This window comes from Pygoscelis adeliae, unplaced genomic scaffold (assembly GCF_000699105.1).
Source record: "Pygoscelis adeliae isolate BGI_AS28 unplaced genomic scaffold, ASM69910v1 Scaffold402, whole genome shotgun sequence".
Lineage (NCBI taxonomy): Eukaryota > Metazoa > Chordata > Aves > Sphenisciformes > Spheniscidae > Pygoscelis > Pygoscelis adeliae.
In genome coordinates this window covers 3,976,634-3,997,168 of record NW_008824411.1, presented here as the reverse complement: position 1 = coordinate 3,997,168, position 20,535 = coordinate 3,976,634, and the positions used below count along the sequence as shown (strand labels likewise).

Genomic DNA, 20,535 nt, shown 5'->3' with positions numbered 1-20,535 from the left:
CTATATAGGAGGGAGAGGGGGGAGCTGGGCTGTAGACAGAGCTGCTGCTGCCTGCTTTAGCCATCGCTCACACTCTTCTCGTGGCCGAGGAAAACTACAGCCTGCCAAGATGTGCAAAGGATTAGCAGCGCTGCCCCACACGTGCCTGGAGAGGTGAGAGTGGCCAGCCCGCGCGGGGATGCTGGGGCGCCTGCCTCCCTGCAGGGCTCTGCTGGGGGGGGCTGGGGGCAGAGGGGCTCTTCCTCCAGCACATCCCCATGATGGACATCTCTTATGGGGACTGGGATCGTCCAGCTCTGAACTGGGAGGGAAGGGAGGCTTGCTGGCGGGGGCTTAGTGTGGTGCTGCGAGTGGCTGGGGCCCTCAGGGGGGCAAGTGCCGATCCAGTCCCAAACTCTCCCCTCTAGGTTGGGAACCTCTCTTCTGGGCAAGTCTGGGCTGCCCCAAACCCACCCCTCAACCTCAGTTGCTCCCCTGCGTGGGCCCGGAGCAGGAGCGTGTTGTCCTCAGACCTTAATGTTTGCAAAACATGGCGGGGGAGGAAAAAAGCAGGAAAGCGGTTGCCTTTCTGAGGCGAAAACAGCCGTGGCTCCAAAATGCCTCAAAACCCTCTTTAACTGCCTGCGTCTCCCTCACACGTGGATGGATTAGCCAGCCCTAGCCCCTCTCACGAGGCTCGGCTCTGTGCAGAGAGCCCACTCTGCCCCGCTTGTGGCACCCATCCTCATCTTCATCCCCCCCTGCCCCAGTGCTCACCTTGAAACCTGCCCCGGGTGGTGGTGGGGTGGTGGTGCTTCCCAGGCTGCTCTCACCCCTTGGGAACCCAGGCAGGCTCCAGCCTCCAGCCACTTCCCTGCTGATTGAAACCTGCCCCCTTCTCCACTCCTGCGGAGCTGGAGGGGCTTTGGAGGGGGTCCAGTGAGAAGCAGAGGCGCAAGGGGGGCCACGGCATGAGGCTGGGGTCTCCCTGCAGCAGCAGGACACTCGATCCTTCACCTAAGGAGGAAACTTGGTAAAAGACTTTACACGTGAATTACCCAGTGAGGATTTCCTCGCAGCTGCAAATGCCTTGGTACTGATTTTTAGATGAGAGTGAGGGTGGCGTTCACTGTCCTGGGGGAAGCCCGGGAGAAGTCCCCCTTCATCAGCTAAAGCTGATGCTCCTTGCCCAAAAGCAAGGCAAATTCCCATCACAGGCACGAACAGGAGCATGGGCCTGTGACAATTTCTTTGCTTGAAACGTGCCCTTTGGCCATCCTCATGGCCCCATGCTCACCTTGCCTGGTCTTCTGCAACCTCCTGCACCACGGGCAGCGCTCTTCCAGATGTGGGTGAACCACACATTTCTGCTCTGCTATCATCTTTGTTGTCACCTCTTCTGCTACTTTCTAATACCACATTAATTTTTTTCACTGCTGCTATGCTGATGCTTTCACTGACTTCTGTTACACTTTCAAATCCTCACTCTTGAAACGCCGTTTCGCTTACAGCCCAGTTTTATACATGGAGTTAGGACTGGGTTTGTCCTGTGTGCATTGTTTTGTATTGCTCTATGAGGAATTTCAACAGCTGCTTCATTGCCAGTCTCACGAGACCCTCCTGCAGTTCCTCACAAGCGGTCCCCAAGTGCTGTACCCGGGTAGCACAGTATCTGCCACTCGGCCCTTCTCCCCATGCATGTGATATGTTTAACAGCATGGTCCCAGCCCACGTTCCCCTAGGACCGTCCCCACTGAGAAAAACACACCGTCCCCTACGCGTTGTGTGTTACCTTTCCCACACTGCTCCCCACGCTGTCATCCATGAGATGACCTCTCCCCCCTGCAGCTGCCTGGGGTCTGGAGAGCCCATCCAAGGTCTCCTGCAGACCCAAGGGCCTGGTACCCCCCGGCTCTCCCCAAGGCACATGCTCGTTGGCCTCTTCAGAGAGGGCCGATAGGTTTGAAGGAATCTCTTCCTACTGCCAGAGCTGCCTTGACTCCTCTCCAATAGACCATATTTGTCCATGTGTCTACCATGGCCATCTGATACAGCTGCTGCTGAAATGCCCGTACAGTATCACACTTGCAGGTTTATGGCTCCTCGAATTCCACCCCTGGAGCCTTTTTCCCCCTCAAGGGGCATTCCCTCCAGCACCTCCTTGCCCTCGGACACAGCAGCAGCTTTAGCTTTCAGCTATAGCTTTAGCTTCTTCAAGCTTCGTTTTGTTTTGTTTTTTAAAGCTGGAGTCTCTCCTGGCCCTCCCCGACAGCCTCCTTGCGCTTGATGTGTTTGACAGAGCCCGTATTTTCTTTTAATGCTTCTTGGAAGCTGTTTCTCAGACTTTTTCTTGGCTTGCTCCCATATGTTCTCACACTTAACCTTCCATAGTTTATGGTCCTCTTGCTTTTTCGCACTCAGACATAGCTGGGGGGTTTTTGAAGGGTGCCTTTTTGTTTATAACTGCCTTTTTTACCCTGCTGTTTAGCCTTTGCTGAAGTCTTCCTTGAAAGCTTGTAATACATCTGCTGGAGGACACCAGGATGATGTCTTTAAATAGTCCTTCCCTCCCACCAGCCTGCAAGCACTCAGCCCTCTGGCTGTCATTTCTCGCTTCCTCATCTCTGTGGTCTCCCTGTATTTCATGAAGGCCCCACAGCTGAGGACTTGCTTGGGGTGAGGAGGTTCTTGCTGCTGTCCCCACACTGGGACCTGTGGGGCTTCAGCTGGGTAGGCAGCTGCTGATGGTCCATCAACAAGCGCCATGGGATGGAGCCATCCAGAGAGCCCTGTTGGGAGCAGCAGGCAGTGAGGCTGCAATATAGGCCTGACATCAAGCCAGGAGACCAGGCTGAGGAGAAGCCCACCTCCAGCACAACCACAGAGAAGGTGGTCCCAGGGCTGAGCTTAAATGGAACCCCTAGCCATGGGCAGGGTGTGGGGCTCAGTTGGGGCTGCTCAGGGCCATTAAGGCCCATTAGTGCCCTTTGAGCCCGACAGATGTTGGCCGTAAGCCACTGTCAGCAGGTGGGAATTGGAGAGCAAGACTTTGAACCAGGTCTGAGCATTATCCAGGACAGTGCTTGCTGCTGCATGAAGCCGCCATCGATTGCATTCAAATCTTGCGCATGTGTTGGCCCAACCTGCACCAGGGTAGTGAGGTCCCCAGGTCCTGCTCAGACAGCAACAGAGTCCTGGTCCTATCTTCCCACCTCCTTAGGCTGCCATGTGTTAGATTTGGCTCTCAGTGCCCCTGCTCCCAGCACAGCCTGTGTTTTCCCCCTGCCTGTTTGGGACCCCCTGGCATCCACCGTCCTTGCTTCAGAGGTGGGTGAGCCCCTTCTCCCTTGCTCTTCACCCCTGCTCCTGCCAGCTGAAACCCCTACGACTGGGTGCATGGTCCGATCACCTGGAGGTGAACCTCCCTGGTGCACAGCACCTGGCACCGGGTCGGCCACAGCAGCATCTCCGGCTCTGCCCTCCCAAGCATGGGGCAGTGGCAGGGAGAGGGACCAGGTAGCAGCTGGCATTTCTGCTCAGCCCCTCTTTGAGAGATGCTCCCCGAGCCCACGTGTTCCCTTCCCTGAGGGGAACAGTGGCCACAAGCACAGACGTCTGGGAAAGCAGAGCTGGGGAGGAGGCTGTCATGCCCCATCAGCTTTCCTGGAGCACTCTCTGCACCCACCTGTTGCTTCAGTGCTAATGGGGCTGTAGCTCCTGCTGCCTTTGCCCCCTCCTTGCTGCAGCTGTGGGTCAGGGCTGTGCCGTAGGGGTACCAGCACGGCAGTGCCAGCCTGTGGGGTGCCAAGGGGCACCTGAGGCTCACAGGAGAGCCAGCCCCAGGCTCTGGGCATCAGGAGCCAGCTCCAGCTCGGAGCATTTATCTGCATTTTATTTATTTATTAGAGGGAGGGGGATGAACTGCGCACGGCAGCATCCCTGTCCCAGAGACACCTCGGTGCAGGGACTGTGGGGACTTCATCACCCTTCAACTAAGGTCCTGGTCTTTCCAGGCAAGATTCAAGTTTTCTCGGAAGCATGATCAACAGAAGCTGTCCCTGTAGCTGCTGACATTTTCCATGAAAACAGTTGGACTTCTGGGTCTGCTCTGCCCCATGCTGTACACCTGCCGTGTGCAGACCCAGGCTGGGCTGCCCACTCCTGCTCCTGTGCTGGCCGGCGCTGGCCTTGCCGGCCCCTGCCCGCTCCTGTCCAAGGGTGGCTGTTGGAGGCAGGTTTCTGCAGCAGAAGCGGGGGCAGCCGGCGGTAGAGCAGAGCCCAAGCCAGGTCTCAAAAAGTCACCCATGGGGGGTGGAAAACCAAAACACAGAGGGAGTTTTACAGGGAGGGGAAAAAATTGAAGGAATGGAAATTAAATAGCAGACATAGCAAGGGAGCAATCGTCCACAGAGGGCTTGTGAAAATAAACAGCAGAGAGAAGTGCAATGAGCCCTGAAGCCGGGGAGCTGCAGCCCAGCTTTGACAGCCGCGCTGTGGAGAAGGCACCAAGCCCAGCTGGCCCGTGGGGGAAGCAGTGTGTCCCCTTGCTCTCATCCACCCCCTGTGCCAGCGAGCCTGGAAGTCACCAAATGTTGTTGTGCCAGGGAAGAGTCCTGCCCTGCAAAAATGGGGCTGGGGGGTCCGTTTTCATCCCTTTATTTGTTCAGTCTTACGCAGCACACCTGAGTTTTTTTCTGCAAAAGCTCGGCTTGCTCTTGCTACCAACACTGAGCTGCAGCAGAGGGGGGCCTCCTCTGTGGCTTTGCATGCTCGGGACCACGTTGCAAGTTGTATTGCATAAAAGGGCACTATTTGGGAAAGAGCTGGACCTGCTGTCAAGCCCCAGGACCCCTCTTGTCTATGTATCTTCCAAATGGATGAAGGATGAAAGATGGAGGATGAAACTCCTTTGCTAGTCAGACTACTTCACCTCCTGAAACCCTTCTTCCCCCTCTGCCCAGGGGAAGCAGCACCTAGGAGTTACCTGTTTGCAGGACTCTTCCTGTTGTAGACATAAGGCTTACATATTACTTAGGCATGAGCAGAGGAACCGCAGGCACTAGCAGGAAGTGTGGTGGGTTGCTGGCAGCGTGCATTGCTGGTGGTCCCCAAGAGAGCAATAGAAAAATAATATAATCCTAATAAAAGTGCCTAGAAAGGAGGAAGCCCCCAGCCGTGAGTGCTTGGGAGGGGCAGGGGTGGGCACAGAGCACACCAAGGAGCATTTGACCCTGATTTTGGCAAGTATAGAGGCGTGTGCTAACCTATGTGTTAGCAATAGCACCCCCCAGGACAGGGAGGATTTTGGCTGCGTGGTGCTGAGGGTGCTTGGCAGCAGAGCGGTGGGCTCAGGGGCTGCACTGTGCATCACTGGAGGCAGGGGCAGTGATCTCAAAAAGCTCAGGGGACATGATGAAGAGAGTTTCCCACTCCCTCTGGCTGCAGACCAGGACCTGGGGAGGGCACCCTGCTCCGGAGGCCATCGGTGTTGTGGGCCTGGCGGGTGCAATGCGGGATGGGGCTCAGCGTGGGGCAGGCACTGCCGTGCAGCCCAGCACAGCACACTGCACAGCCTCCTCTCTGAAGGGAGCTCCTTCATCTCCTCGCCAGCGTTTCCTCGGGGCACATCACGATAGGAACTGAGTGCTGCACACACATCCCCTAATTCATCCTCAGAGCAGCCTGCCAGCTCTGCTGATACAATTATCCCAGCCACAGATGGGGACAAAGCAGAGAGATCGAGATCAAGAGCTGCTGCTAATTCTGAGTGCCCAGCTTGAAATGCCTCAGCCAGGCACCTTTACAGCATTAGGGTCCATTTGTCCGTGTGTAATTAATTACACAGCTTTGTACCTCACCAGCAGCTGTGTCGGGGTTTGTACAGGTGCAGGGCACGGACCATCCCTGCTGTCCCATCCCTCCACCTGACCTGCCTCTGCTCATCCCCTTCCGCAGGGCCAAGGAGATCAAGACCAAGCTGGGCACACTGCTCCAGAAGCCTGACTCGGCCATTGACTTCATCATCCCCTACCCAGAGAAGCCGGAGAAGCCACCCAAGGCCCAGAAGTGAGTACTGCGCCAGGGCAGGCTGTGCTGGTGCCCGTGCCCAGCTGGAAGGGTGGATGTGAGCCCTTTTGGGATGCAGAGGAGCTGAAGCCCCTGCTGCGGGGCCCAGGGTGGGCACAGCGGGCTTTATGTGGCAAGCGGCTCGTGGCACACTCCTCATGACCCGCCGGCTAGGTGCGGGCTCTGAGAGTTATGTCAGGGCAGCATAAGACATGTCAGGCAATACAGCTTTATGGAAACCAGATTTCTCATGGAAACTCAATTTACTTTTGATGAGATTTCACATTCATTCGATAAAGGTTTTGCCAGAGGCATACGGCACTTGGAGTTCTCTGAGTCACCCACCTCAGCCCAGAGGTGCCAGCCTCGCACAGCCCAGTGGCTCCAGGGCAGCAGCTTGTCCCTGAGCTGGGTGCATGGCCCCACGGCAGGATGCCTGGCTCTGGGCAGCTCCGCGATGATGGCACCGTCTCACCTTATTGCCTTTGTCCTAAGCCTCTGCTCTCTGGCACCAAGCTGGTTTAATGACAAAGCAAAGCAGAGGAAAAGCTAGAGAGGCTGATGGGCTGTGCCACAGGAGTAACAGTTCAAAGGAGGCAAAATAAACCTTCAAAAGAAATGTTAGCTTAAATCTAAAGGCAGGATGGCTTCCTGGACATAGGGTGATGGCCTCAGCCAGTGTACCTCCAGCCCAGCCTTGGGCAGCTGAGCCAAGTGCCTGAGCCACTGCCCAGCCACTCTTCTGCCACCCCTCAGCCCTGCTGCCATCGGATGCGGGTGACTCTCCTGGAGACACCTGCCCCTGCCCCAAGGAGTTGCTCCCTGTCCTTGAGCTGCACCCAGACACACACAGTGCTGGAGGACCCAGGTCTGACAGCACCCAGACTATCTAACTTGCTGGAGGTAGGCGAGGCTGACTGGCCCAGCCAGCCTTGCCCATGGCACCGGGAACAAGGGCTCATCTAGAAGGGCTTGAGTGGCCATGTCACGACTAAAACCAGGAGAGGCGCATGCCCATTCTTCACAAGGCCAGGCTTCTATTTCCACTTTAAAATCATGACTTTTTGTTTTACACCAGTCCCTCTCTCCATGTTCCCCTTCAGCCCAGGCAATGTTACTCTAAACTAGTAACCTTCCACCAAGGGTCTGCTAAAAACCCAAAACAAACCCAAAAAAACAACCCCAATGTGCAGACAAACGCCCCGCTCACCCTGACGTGAGCCTGCAGAGAGCTGCAGTCACTTTGCTGGCTGCAGCGTGCAGGGACACGTGCCAGCGTGGTGCCTGCCCACTGCACTGCTGCTCCGCGAGAGCTGCCCGGGCCAGGCAGGGCAGGCAGAGCCCCGACAGATGGCACGTTTCACACTCAAGTCGCTGCTGTGCCCTGGATGTCTCTGCGAAGACGACACATTTGTCCCCATTAGCCATCACCGCTGAAAGCTGGAGAACATCTTCACTCCCTGGTGGCTGGAGGAGTTGATTTCTCCTGCACTGCACCGTTGTGCAGCTTCAGTATCACTCACCCGTCAGCATCTCGCTTGCAGTTAGTATCATGCCTGGGACATTCAGCTAATGGAAAAATGAATTTAGTAGTTTCCAGGAAATCTGGGTTGTGTTGGGTCACTGCAGCGACGCTCCCCCTCACCGGGGGTGGGGAGACACCTGGGAGGAACATGGGGGCAGGGAGAGCTTTTGATCCTTGACAGCAAGTGCAAATTCAATTCGAGGTTCAGAAAGCAAATGATCAGACCCCCATCATGGTCTTTACTGCTGGGTGCTGGTGGTTTGATGACAAGTGAGGGCTGGATACCCAACCTGAGCAAGCCTTGTGTTTCTGCTGTTCTCGTCTCCCCCCTGGAGCCACCTGGGCAGGGCGGCTGGGTAGGAGCACCTGCACTTTCCCCAGACCCACCGCTGAAGCACCAAGGCCCCCAGGACCAGCAGGTTGTCCTGCCCACTACTCCCTCCCCATACCCAGGGATGCTCTGCTTACCCAGAGGGTTTCAGCCCTGACCCGTGCTCCTGCAGCAGCAAAACAAGCCTGAGCTGCAGTGCTGCCCGCGGGGAGCAGGGATGGTCTGCAGTGAGCCCAGTGCTCAGTGGCATAGGGGGGGCTTCCTTTCCCCTCCAGCACCAGGCATAGGCTGGTGGGCAACAGGGCGGGCAGGAGGCCTGTGCCCCAGGCCCACTCAGTCAAACTCCTCAGGGCTTAAAAAAACCCCAAAACTACAAACAAAAAACCCACAACCCTCTTTAGTCACATTACAAGCATTGCATTTAAAAAAAAAAACCAAAAACAAAAGAGGAAAAGCCACGCACATGAAAAACACGGAAGGCTTTCACTGGGGAGGGAGGGAGCCGAGGCTGGCGTCTTGCCCTGCCACAGAGCGTGGGAATGCGGCGGGCGGGCTGTGGGAGTGGAGGGGCGCTGACCCCAGACCCGGCAGTGCAGGGCTGGCAGGATTCGGCCCCCCTCCACCCCTCCTCAGCGGGGAGCATCCTTCCCCACCCCAGTGGAAAAACATAGGGATGCTTCCCAGCTGCCTGCAGAGCCTCTGCTCTGCCCTCCTGTACGTGGGCACTGGGGCAAGGAAGGGACCCGTGGCTGCAGAGGGGACTCGCTTTGCCATTCAGCCACGTCTCTGTTCAAAACATGGGGGAATTAACCATTTCTCACCTCCCCTGGCACTCAGCTCTCCCAGGAGGAGGGTACTCATGCTGTGATGCAGCAGCATCTCCATTGCTCGACCATCAACCCCGGCTCTGCAACAGTCTCCACAGCTCGTTACTCCATTCCTCCCCCTTTTTAAAAGAATTATTTAAAAACCTAGACCCTTTACTGGGGCTGTGGGGTAAGCATGAACTACCTGGGCTTTCTTTACTCCCTTCAGGCCATCACCGGGGGAGGCTCTGCAGTGGCGTGATTCACTGGAGAAGCTCCTGCAAGACCCCTGTAAGTTCACATCCCCCTGCAGTCACATCCCCCTATCCCATGTCCCCCCCTGGTGCTCAGCGAGATCTCGGCCCCCCTGGGACCCCCAGCGCTCAGCGAGGGCCTGTTCCCCCTGCAGACGGGCTCGCCAGCTTCCACAGCTTCCTGCGCTCCGAGTTCAGTGAGGAGAACGCTGAGTTTTGGGTGGCCTGCGAGGACTACAAGAAAATCAAGTCACCTGTGAAGATGGCGGAGAAGGCCAAGAAGATCTATGAGGAGTTCATCCAGACCGAGGCACCCAAAGAGGTCAGTGGCCACGGGGTAGGAGATGGTGCCAGGAGGGATGAGGCTGCTGCTCAGGTGGCCTCCATCCCAAAGAGAGCAATGGCTGCAGGGCATGCTGTACCATGGCTGAGGGGCTCAGAGGGCTGTACCCTCAGCAAGGGGAAGCCCTATCCCCACGGGCTGCACTCCCACCCTTTGCAGCCACGGTGCCCCTGTTCACACACTCAGCCTCTGCTGGGCTGCCTCCTGCCACAGGCACCTCCAGCACATGCCTGTCCCCCTCTCCCCACAGAGGGCCTACATTAATCATAAGGGATGACAATCTGTGGTAGCCCTCACCCCAGAGTTACATTTGCTGCAGGATAGAACTCATCCTTCATTACGGATTTGCCACCAATAATTCCCCCAGATAAACGAACCCACTTCAGTCCCTCCCCATAACCTCTGCGTGGTTGTTGGTGGGACAGAGCAGGTGAGGGGAGATGCCATCACCCACCCCTCACAAAGGCAGGGTCCCCATCTCTCTTACACTCCCATCGCAGGTGAACATCGACCACTTCACCAAGGATATGACCATGAAGAACCTGGTGGAGCCATCACCAAGCAGCTTTGACATGGCCCAGAAGAGGATCTTTGCCCTGATGGAGAAAGACTCCCTGCCCAGATTTGTGCGGTCGGAGTTTTATCAGGAGTTAATCAAGTAGCAATGTGGCAGGGCTGTGCGAGGCATTCCCTGCGGGCGGTCCCACTGCTTCTGTCTGAACACCTGCCCCTTCTCCTGCAACTGCTTTGCTTTCTTGATACCAGCCTAAAAGAGCACCCAGGGGCATTGCTAAACATTTCCCCCCGTGCTTTGGATTGTCAGATGGACTGATGTCTCCTCTCTTACAGTCTCTTTCCTCTCCTACAAAAGACCAATTAGCAGAAACCCCTGGTGATCCTCCCTGGGTTTGGGACCCAGAAGGGCGGTGGAGCAGCCCCAGCCCTGCAGCAGCCGGGAGCCACTTGGGCAGCCAGTGCATCGCTGGCACTGTGGGGCTCGGCTTTAGTCAGAGGCTCTGAGGTGCTGGCTCTGCCTTCTTAGGACTTCTTAGGACATTACAATATTTCTCCCAGTTTTGCCCTTATCGCTGGTTTGCTCCAGGCTCCCTCCCTCCTCCCAGCTTCCCAGGGTGTTGCTGAGGCTGCATAGGGTACCCTATGCGTGCTCCCCTCCCTGGCCAAGTCCAGCATGCCTGCAGCCCTGGGGTGCAGGGTGGGGCGTGTCCACCGTGGGATCAGCATCACCTTTTTTTTCGGCAGGCACAGTGATGGCTGTACGGCAGGGTCGGCTGTATGGCAGCGATGGCTGCATGGCAGGGACGGTGGTACGGCAGATCTGGGAGCGGCACGGCCGTGCGCCGCAGGGGCTGCCTGGCTGGCATGAGGGGTGGGCAGAGCGAGCCTGCAGCACCGCTTCCCCAGTGACTCCACTGGGAGTCAGCTGTGAGACAGCCTGTTTGCTTCACACTAAAGACAGTAAAGAGGATAAAATGAGATCTGTTTGTTCAAAACACCGGGACTGTTTAGCAACCCAGACCTCCCGCTCGCTCCAACCACTTGCATGACGTACTGAGCTCACAATCTGCAGCCTGTGCCCGTGTCCCCAGTGCCTACGCGCAGCCCTCAGCAGTGCTAGTGGCTGGTGGTGTGCTTGGATTGCAGCTTCAAGTGTTGCTGCAGTTGTTTCTTGCTCCAGTTGCTTCTCTCCGCAGTAGGCACGCCAAAGCGATACTTCTGCACAAACTCAATCGAGGGGCATCGATTAGACGAGGGAGGAAAATCATGCTGAGGGAAAAAAAGCTGCTAATTGCAACTGTTCAGATCCAATTAAAAAAAAAACAAACAAACAAAAACCAAAACCCAAACCCAAAGACAAAACCATCATTGGAAATATGAAAAATAAACCCCTGTCTTCTTGAACAGACGGCAAACTCTGCTGAGTTTGTATAGCCTGCATCTCTCTCGCCTGTCTCCTCCCATCTGTCCAGGACATGCGTTTCCATAAGGCTGTCTCTTAAAAAGATCAGCTCTTTTCAAATGATTCAAAGCCAGCCCACTGTTCACTACCAGAAGAAATCACAGCTGAGGATGGGGCAAGGGCATACGTGAAAGGCAGCTGGGGTCTCATTTCAGCCTCGAGGCAAATGCGATGAACCCCTGCTCCGTGGGCCCTCGACGTTTCATCCCTGCGATGGTTTCCTGGTACAGCATCTGCAGGGCCGTGGCTTGCAACGAGCACACTGCAGGGATCAAGCTGCCCAGCCGGCAACCCGACAGATGCCAGCAAAATAACAAGCGATCGTGCTCCCAGCAGGCAGCTCCAACCGGCCGCCCCTGGCCGCTCAACCTCAACTGCAAGTCATGAGACTCCATTCGAAATGCAATAACATAAACAATGGGTTTGCCAGCCTCTTCAAGACTTTCAAAATCTGATCAAAACCCCACCAGCCCCAAATATTTACACACTGTCACTATGGTGACAAAGAAAAATACATCCTGAGCTGCAGGAAGTGGGCTGCATTTTCCAGGCAGGGATGGCGAGGCAGAGGAAGGATGGAGGCCATCACAAATGTGACTTTTTTTTTCCTCTGGAGCAAATGGCCTGGGAAAGCCAGTGCTGGAGCGGCAGGGGTGACGCTCGCGGGGCATTCCCCTGGGGTGAGCTCAGGGGGCGGCTTGGGTGGCCCCAAAGAGCCCAAGGGAGTCCAGGAGCAGCAGGAGGGTCCCATTGAAAGGGCGCAGGATCCCCCCAGCAGTGCCTGCTGCCCAGAGCTGGTGGGCAACAAAGGGGAGGCAGGTGCAGGGCTGGGCATGGGAGGGGGGCTGGGGGCTTGGCCAGGCCTTCTGCTGCAGGGTGCTCCCACATTCCTGCCCAGGCGTGCTCCCTACACCCTCCTAACATCTCCATGAACTGGTGTCAAGACAAGCGGGTTCGCCATGTGCAAGCTCCCTATTCACAGCGCGACTCATAGAAATGCAAAACCAAACAGGCTTCCCTGCAGAAGGACCCAGATCTTTCATTTTTACTTAATCCTTTGGCAGCTATTTCCAGATACCCTCGCACGTTTCACCGTTAAATGCCAATGCTGGGATGCTGCTCGAGGCTGGCTTGCTGCATGCCATCAAAACCTGAGATATCACTAGCTGCCACAGCGACGTGTGGGGCAGGGAGAAGGTGTCTGGGTATGTACGTGCCAAAAAGAAAGGTGGAGGCTGGATTCAGGAGAGGTGAAACAGCTCTATTGGAAATCCCTCCCCAGCTTGATTTCTGCTAAAATATTGGAAGCCTACTTTAGGGGGTGATTGAACAGGTGCCAGTGAGCTACTGGGTGGCTATAAAATGTGGCCCCTGAAGTGTTTTGGAGCTCTTGAGAAGTTGTGTTTGTGTAGAAGGGTCGTTTGGCTAATTACTCAGGCAGGCGCACCCCAGAAAGGCGGCAATGCCTGTACCAACCCCGCAGCCAAGCTTTCCACAGACCCAGAGGTATTTACTGTCGGGCTGATACCAACCATTATATTTCTGGTAGGAAATACTTCATGTATTTTATCACTCTTGCTTTCATGAAATTTAGCATATGTATGACAATATACACATGACATTGTACATCTATATCCCTGTAGACATAGACAAGTATACACACACACATATATACATACTCCTAACGCGGGCATCTGGATCCCCAGTGAGTCAGAGAGCCAAAAAGCAGAGTTTCTGGATATTGTGCTTGCAGTCTGGCACAGAGATGAGTGTGTGTGGGTTTATCGCAGTCCCAGACCCCGTTGAAGGAAACCTTGGCCATCCACCCGAGTGAATGCTAAGGTGCATCTTCCAAAACATCCTCTGAAATCGCCCTGTGCCCGTGGCCGCTGGGTGCCCACAGCCCCGGCACGTCCTGGTGCCTGAGCCGGCGCAGGAGGCAGCTCTCACGCTCTCCAAGGGAACCCCATCCCCTGCCATGGGGCAAGGCAACCCCACGCTGCAGCTGGGGTCCCCGGGCACCAGGCGCTGCCTCTGTGCCTCCCTGGCACCTACTCCCCACCACTTGGACATGCGGAGGAGGGCTCCCTGCAGCTGCATCCCTGGGATTAACGTTGGTGGATCGTTCGCTGTGTGTTTTCTGGTTAATTCATTGACCTGGACCCTCACACCTCACCAGCCACGATGTGAATCACCCAGCTCTCCCCCGGCACGCTGAGGCAGGGCTCTGCCGGTGCTGCCCAGTCCCAGTCCTCGGGACTGCCTAAGTCTGCGAGGCAGTGGCAGGAGCTGCCCGGTGCCCACGGGGGGCTGAGGGTGTCCCAGGGCTCGCCCAGGCTCCCCCCAGCCCTTGGTCACTCCTTGGAGGGTGCCGAGTGCTGTGGCCAAGGGCCAGGGCGAGGTCAGGAGCGGGGATCGACTCCTCACACCCACAAGCAGCAGGTTTTCAGTCTGACATTCTCCATTGATTTCCACTAGAGATCTTCATGTGGGGCACTGGTGTGCACTGAGGAACTGATTGTGTTAACCCGTATTCTTGTACCACTCAGTAATCCACACATAAACATGTATTTCTGCTACCATCTCAATGGACTATTCATTTTGTCTCTTTGCGCTGAAGGCGTGGCATCTCCTTACCCTCTATGGGACACTCCCAAAACTTGTGGCCAAAAGCCCTGGCAAGACCAAAGGCCTCTGAGAGCTTCTGCTGCAACAGATGTGATGGTTTCTCAGGAAACTGAAAAGGGAATAAAAATATCCCCCCAGGAGGCTGGTCCAGAGGAAACTCCCCAGCGCCAGTGTGGCATGGGCACCCCCAGCCCTGCTGCCGCCTCGGGCTTCAGCTGGCAGAGTCAGCTCACACTCCAGTAGCAGCCGCGGTGCCTGCAGGGGCGGGGGCTGAGCAAGAGCCAGCCCTGCTCGCCCCCAGCCATGCCACTTTCAGGCAGCAGCTCTGCACTCGCAGGGTTTGGGCCCAGGGACAGGTTGAGCTCTGAGCTAAAAGGTGTTCCCCTCTGGAGCTCTGGGTGGGAAGACATTTGCAGCGAGGAGGTGCTCCTTTACGTTCCCCTCTCCAAGGTTGTCAAGGGGGGCCTCATGCTCACCCCAACCTGTTGGCAAGGGTGAGCATGTCAGGCACAGCATAGACCCCAAAAAGGCCAGCATCCCCCAGGCTCACAGTGCCGAGGGTATCTGAAGGATATGATGGCTGTTTCATCCTTCTGTAATTTAAAACAACCTCCGAGTGAAGCCATTTGTAAAATGACTTTTTAGAGTAACCTTGGCCAATGCATTGCATCTCCTGCATTTTCTTTGGTTCACACAATGGTGTTTTAGAAGGGACTAATGCAAACATTTTTATTTAGAATGTATTCATCATTATTTAAATATCAATACAGTTTTTGCAATAGTTATCAAGAGTTCCCAGTACCAGGGGAAAAGAAAACATAGCCACATGCTTGGCTATGTTCAGAGCTTTAGCAAGCCTCTCCATCTCGTAGCTGAACATGCAGGGGTGGTATGTGTCAGTACAATCTAATAAATACAAAATAAAGCAAATGTCAAAAGAGATGTTTCTCTGTGGGCCTGGACGTGCCTACCGGAGAACCACGGCTGCCTCCTGCCATGTCAAAACCCCGGTGTGAGAACTGTTATTTGGACTGGAATGCAGAGCGAGGAATACATGGTTGTCAGAGCAGCAATATCCAACTAAGGAGAGACCAAGGGTTGGGGGAGAGCGTCGACGACAGCCACTGGACTGCTCAGAGCAGGCGGTCCCAGCTGCTGGCTGGCGATACCCGGTACTGCAGCCCAAGACAGCAAGCCCTGCATCTATTCCTTGTGCCTCCAACTGCAGGTCAGTGTCAGTCCCAAAGCCCCCAACGAAGGCCATGTCTAACCGCAGCGATTAAGAAGTAGTAAGCTGCCTTCTGGCAAAGCCCAGGAGCAGTAATGAGACTGACACATTCCTCCTACCATCTTCAGGAAAAAAGTGAGTCATGCTACTACTGAATTATAAACTCACATAAACATCATTTAAAAAAAAAAAAAAAAAAAAGAAATTTTCAAGTACTCCCAGGCAGGGTCTTTCCTCCCCAGCTGTTGTGTTGTGGTCCTATTCCATCACAAACTGCTCCATACAAGCCAGGGCAGGCAAACCTGAATTCAGATGGCACTCCCAGAGTTAGCGATATACACCTGCCAGTCTGGGAGAGAAGGAACATGTTTCTGTTCGGCTCAGCTACAGTATTTAACCTGGGAGCATGAAGGACACAATTAATAATATATGAAATAACAAACTTCCCCAAAATAATAGCTCTGTACAGCCCTAGGAAAGATCCTTGGCCAGCATAAACCAGATGCTACAGAGGGAGAAGCGGCCAGAGGGGAGAGCTTCCATGCGATTGTAGCTGTGGTGATCGAGGGAGGCTGTTTTTCTGAAAGTTTTGGTCTCCCTTCAAGAAAGAGTAGGAGCTCTTCCTATGTCTGATGACTATAATGCAGCACAGCCTGAGTTCTGAGCAAATAATACTGAAAGCCTAGACATTTGGGAGCTATATGGACAGCTAAGGACCACAGCAAGCCCTTTTCATCTGAGCTTTTGCCAATTAGAAAGGGGAGATCACAGTCCCCAACGCTTCCCCTGGCTTCCTCTTTTCCCTGCTCCTTGCTAGGTGTCACACTGCAACATTGCAAGTCTGGTCCCTTGGTGGGTAGCGCTGGGTCTGAGCATGTGCTCCCCCACCACCCTCCTGAGCTTGCAGGGCTCGCCAGAAACACAACGGGCACGCAATGATTGCACCCAGCTTTCATGTCAGACAGACTCCAGGGCTCCTTCACTGATGGAGTCAGAAGAGGGTTTGCTACACAAACTGAGCCTGGCTTGGGTTACAAATGCTGGCTGTTGCATGACATGGGATACAACTGGGACATTAGCTATTGGAGACAGCTCTGTTGCTTCATGCCAATGAATGCTTTTGCTGCCGTATATTCTTGCAAGAGCCCAACCCACCCCTGCCTTGCTGCAGGTTCAGGCGCACTGAGAGATGATGTTAGAGTTGCAGTCTAAGGTGTGAGTGTGGCTTCTTTTGCAGTTTTCGGGCCCGCAGCCAGCACCAGGTGGGCTGATCAAGTCCAGGTAGTAGGGGGACTTGAGGAAACGGCGGTAAGAATCCTTTTCCATGAGGGTGAATATTTTTCTCTGAGCCTCGTCAAAGCAGGACAGTGTAGGCTCCAGCATATTGTGGCACGTTTTCTCCCGTGTGCACGAATCCAGGTTCACCTGTGGGCCAAAGGGACAGTGTAAGCAGAATCTGTCCCGGAAGTGGCTAGCATAGGTAAAGGAAAATCCAAGCATCCCTTCACCAAACATATTTAAGCTGTCCTTGATGGACAGTGGTCTGAAATGGCCGTTGGACACCCTGTAGCCTTGGCAGAATCTGTGCAGCTGGATACCAATGCATCTCTGCTGCCGGACAAACTGTCAGGGGAGACTAACACATATCCCTCCGGGATGCAGCCAGCCAGGAAACTCGAACAACTGCACAGGAGCAGCTGGAACACTGGGAATCACAGTCCGCTCGGGCTTCTCCCATTTGAGTGTGCTCATGGGATGGTCACGTGGTTGTAACTAAACCCACTTTCTCTCTATCCACGTTTAATATGAAAGCAATAAAAATGACACCATTTGCTTGTTAACTAACAGAGAAGTAGCACCCTTCAACTCTTACGAAACTACCAGATCTCCACTTCCCTGTGCTGCTGGCCTTGTTCGGGATTTAGGGTGACACCTTTGCTCAAGAAATGTTCTGTGCACATACCTCTTTTGTTGCCTGCACTGAGATGAACTCGTCATAGATCTTTCTGGCCTTGGGGCTGAGCTTGGCTGGCGACTTGGTTTTCTTGTAGTCCTCACAGCTGACCCAGAACTCGATGTTTTCCTCACTGTACTCAGATTTGAGAAAAGCACGGAAAGCGGCCAGTCCTCCTACAGATTGTTTAGAGGAAAACCAGATCAGGTAAGAGTGTTGGTTCCTGGATAGTCATACCCATGAACCACAGCAAACAGCAATTCTGCGTTCTCCTTCCCAGAGCTGAATGAGCAGCTGCCTTGGGGATGGCTGCCTGCCTCCACGGCAGTCGCTTGTGCATGCCGAGGGAGGCTGGAATTCAGACAGGCCCCATGGGGATGTCACACGTGGGTCCTCAGCTTCCTGCTCCCCCACTGTGACCTTCAGTGGCTCAGCCAGGAGAACACAAGCAAATTGTGTGTTCCCAGGAGGCCCCAAGGAGACAGCCAACACACGCCGCAGAGTCTCAGGCCATGAGAACAACACAAAGGAAACATCAAGGACATCAGTGTAGCCTGGAACCGACAGGAAGACGAAGTCTCCCATGGGCTCAGCTGCAAACAGTTTCTCCACTTCTTGGTTCTTGTTTAACCCACTGTTAACTGTGTGCTGCAGTCTTGCCCTCCCCTTGCACAGGGCTAAACCAGTTGCCTTCACAAAAGGGACAGCTCAGCCGTAGGTCAAAGCCCCACTCATGATACATTGGTACTGTCCCTTGGATCTGACCAAGAGCACCCTTCACCACCCCTCCCAAAGGCCTGCGTGGCCAAAGGAGCTACTGTGTGCTGCTAAGAGACATAAGATAATGTCCCATGCCCCCTCCAGGGACTGCTCAGCACACAAACCTCGCAGGCAGCACCCTCAACATCTCCAACAGAAGGGCCCTCTTTACTTACTGTCATGATGGATCAAGTTTTCCAAAGAGTCTGCCCACTTCCTGACTTCCTCTTGGCTAACCCTAAAAGGAGACAAAGGGAGAAACACAGGGAAGATTGAAGGGGAGCACAGAAAGGACAATTTTTTTTTTTGCTCAGCACCGCTAGAAAATCTCTTTCCCGGATTGTTGTAAGAGCATACATGAGAGACCAAGAAGGAAATGTCTGCTTGCTTTACAGAGACCCCCGGGGATCCCAGATCTAATCTACAGAAATTCCGGTTTGCAATCCCCCATCACCAGCCATGGACTGGAAAGGAATTTTCCTGGAAAAATTGTTGGGGACTTTGTGTTTATTTTGTGACTGGCTGCATCTCTTGATGGGGCACGGACCTTGGATCACTCTTACAGGTCGTATCAGTGAACTCCAAAGGGCTGATTTCTTTAACCTGTCAGGGGAACCGTAGCGATACAGAAGAGAGAGGAACATGGGAACTGGGAATGTGGGAACACATCCTGCATTCGTTCCCCCTACCATACCAGAACATCCTAGGGCTCATCTATTCTAGGAGCATACCTTGGCCTTTGGAGTCCTCCTTGGAAAGGACACCATCTACTTGCACCTCAGTGACAGCAGTGATACCCTGACAGACTGCGCGCTCTGTTTTCTGTGCCAATTCCTCTGTGCAGCTGTGTGGACCATTGCACAAATCCAACTCAAATTGCGAGTGATGCTGATTCTGCAATGTGTCAAGTCGCACTGGGTCTTGTGATGGCATCATTCCCCTGCACAGGAGACTGCACAAGTCTTTCCACGTGCACATGCATATTGAATCGCAGAAGTGTTGGCAGAAAGGGACCTCTAGTTCAACTTCTTCATGGAAAGGGACTATCAATACCTGAGGACTATTGCCACACTAGATTCAAACACACAGGTGTTCAGGAGGTACTGGGAAGCAGCAGCAGAAACGCTAATGAAGTTCAGCTCAGTGAAGGAGTAAACAACATGTTGCAGCCAGCCTGGGCTTAACTACATGGCAGCATCTGCTTTTACCTCTGGCTTGAAGATATTTTCTCCTTCTTGCCCTGGGAAGAGCTGTAGTCATAAGAGTCTGACTTCTGCAGCAAGAAGCCCAGACGATGCTTCATGTCTTTGGCACTGAAAGAAACAATTCAAGAACAAGATGAAGATAATGCATTACAACTCTCTCTGCAGCTTCCTCACCCTTAATAAGCTCCTTCAGCATTACTCAGTGACATAAATGCAGGTCACTCCAGTGCTGCCTTTCCACTCCTCACATAATGCATATTTCTGTTGCTAGACAAATACAACAAAGTCAAAGAAGTAATTTTTCATGTTCAACAGCACCATTTTCTTGCTGAGAAGGTCATCAGCCTGGAGGCAGGGCTGGCAAAGGGGGAGAAGCTACTGTTTTCCTACTGTTTGTTTACAGTTAAAATATTGTGATAGAAAGGCATCACCGTCCTGTAAATGTGTCACTTCTCCCTAAACTGATTTGCCCAGCCACCAGTGTCCAGTTCTTACATACTTACTAATCCCTTCCTGCAGCCCTTGCCATCTCCCCACCTCATCACCCAGCTACAGGAACAGCAGGGCTGTGCCAGGCCACCCCACCAAGCAGCTGCCCGTGACACGGAGGGAAGGGAGGAAGCAAAGGGCTAGGAGCAGGACTGTGGGGCGAGATCAGGGGAAGCCAGGAGCTTCATACAACCAGCCTATGCTGACTGCAAGCTACTCCCTTGCTCCATGGCGAGCTCCTCTGAGGATGCATGCTCAATTTTGTTCTGCTTTCCAGCGTGCTCAGGACAACCACTGCCTGACAGCAGCATCTAGATATGCAGCTGGTATTGGCCTCAGCATCTCCCTGGACTTCGTTCCAGTTTAAGAATGGGGGGGGCGCAGGTAAATCAGTCCTGCTTGCTCAGGGGTGCAAGCCCTGGCCTGCTGCAGGGTGCAATGATAGCATAAGCAGGAAATTCTTCTCCTGCTCCTCAGATCAGAGCCTGGAAAAGAGTAAGAGGTTGTGCTCCAGGGTCAGGTAGCTGTTCAGCCTCCCAGCACTGCTCTTTGTTCCAGCTATAGCACCCTGCCAGTGGTCCCGGCCATATCTTATCTCACTGCTTGCCTGTGCTCATAAATGTTTCCTTAAGAACTCCAGCACTAGGGTGAGAGCAAAGGAAACTCATAGCTTCTTCAGAACAGGGTGTGCGTGACCAGGGCCAACATCCTAGCCCTGCCCAGGCAGACATCAGGTACTCTGCGCTGCCAGATTCGGGCTGCCTTGCGCTGCCATGCTACCTGCCCCCAGAAGGAGACCGTTCAGGTCTGCAGGAAGGCGGCAGCAGGAGGAAATAAGACATTGCTGCTTGCAGTGAGTCCCGCAGCTTTCTGGGAGAGAGGGATTTTCTTGGGAATCCTGGACAGAGGTGGTTAAAAGATTTGAAAAAATGCAAAGAAAAAAAAAATTCACATGTTCTTTTTTTTTTCCCCTGCCAAATGTTCCTGAAA

The 20,535-nt window shown here is 54.2% G+C and overlaps 2 protein-coding genes across 2 annotated transcripts in view; one reads left to right on the top strand and one right to left on the bottom strand.

The window, feature by feature from the left end:
• The first annotated feature begins 39 nt into the window (after positions 1 to 39).
• On the top strand, positions 40 to 10,551 carry RGS5 (regulator of G-protein signaling 5). The gene is made up of 5 exons (XM_009320599.1): positions 40 to 153; positions 5,935 to 6,045; positions 8,937 to 8,998; positions 9,117 to 9,283; positions 9,805 to 10,551. The coding sequence occupies exons 1-5, from the start codon at positions 110 to 112 to the stop codon at positions 9,964 to 9,966; spliced, it is 546 nt and encodes a 181-aa protein (XP_009318874.1). The 5' UTR covers positions 40 to 109; the 3' UTR covers positions 9,967 to 10,551.
• A 4,810-nt stretch (positions 10,552 to 15,361) lies between these two features.
• The window catches only part of RGS4 (regulator of G-protein signaling 4), a 6,579-nt gene continuing 1,405 nt past the window's right edge, over positions 15,362 to 20,535 (bottom strand). The window contains exons 2-5 of the mRNA XM_009320598.1: positions 19,060 to 19,164; positions 18,028 to 18,089; positions 17,102 to 17,268; positions 15,362 to 16,563 (exon numbers count right to left, since the gene is read on the bottom strand). Coding sequence (XP_009318873.1) covers positions 16,312 to 16,563; positions 17,102 to 17,268; positions 18,028 to 18,089; positions 19,060 to 19,164 — 586 coding nt within the window. The 3' untranslated portion in view covers positions 15,362 to 16,311. The remainder of the gene's footprint in view (positions 16,564 to 17,101; positions 17,269 to 18,027; positions 18,090 to 19,059; positions 19,165 to 20,535) is intronic.

Coding starts and splice junctions, on each gene's coding strand:
- RGS5 (XM_009320599.1), top strand. CDS start 110: ATGTGCAAAGGATTAGCAGCGCTGCCCCACACGTGCCTGGAGAG. Junction 154..5,934: donor CCCCACACGTGCCTGGAGAG/GTGAGAGTGGCC, acceptor CCCCTTCCGCAG/GGCCAAGGAGATCAAGACCA. Junction 8,999..9,116: donor GAAGCTCCTGCAAGACCCCT/GTAAGTTCACAT, acceptor TTCCCCCTGCAG/ACGGGCTCGCCAGCTTCCAC.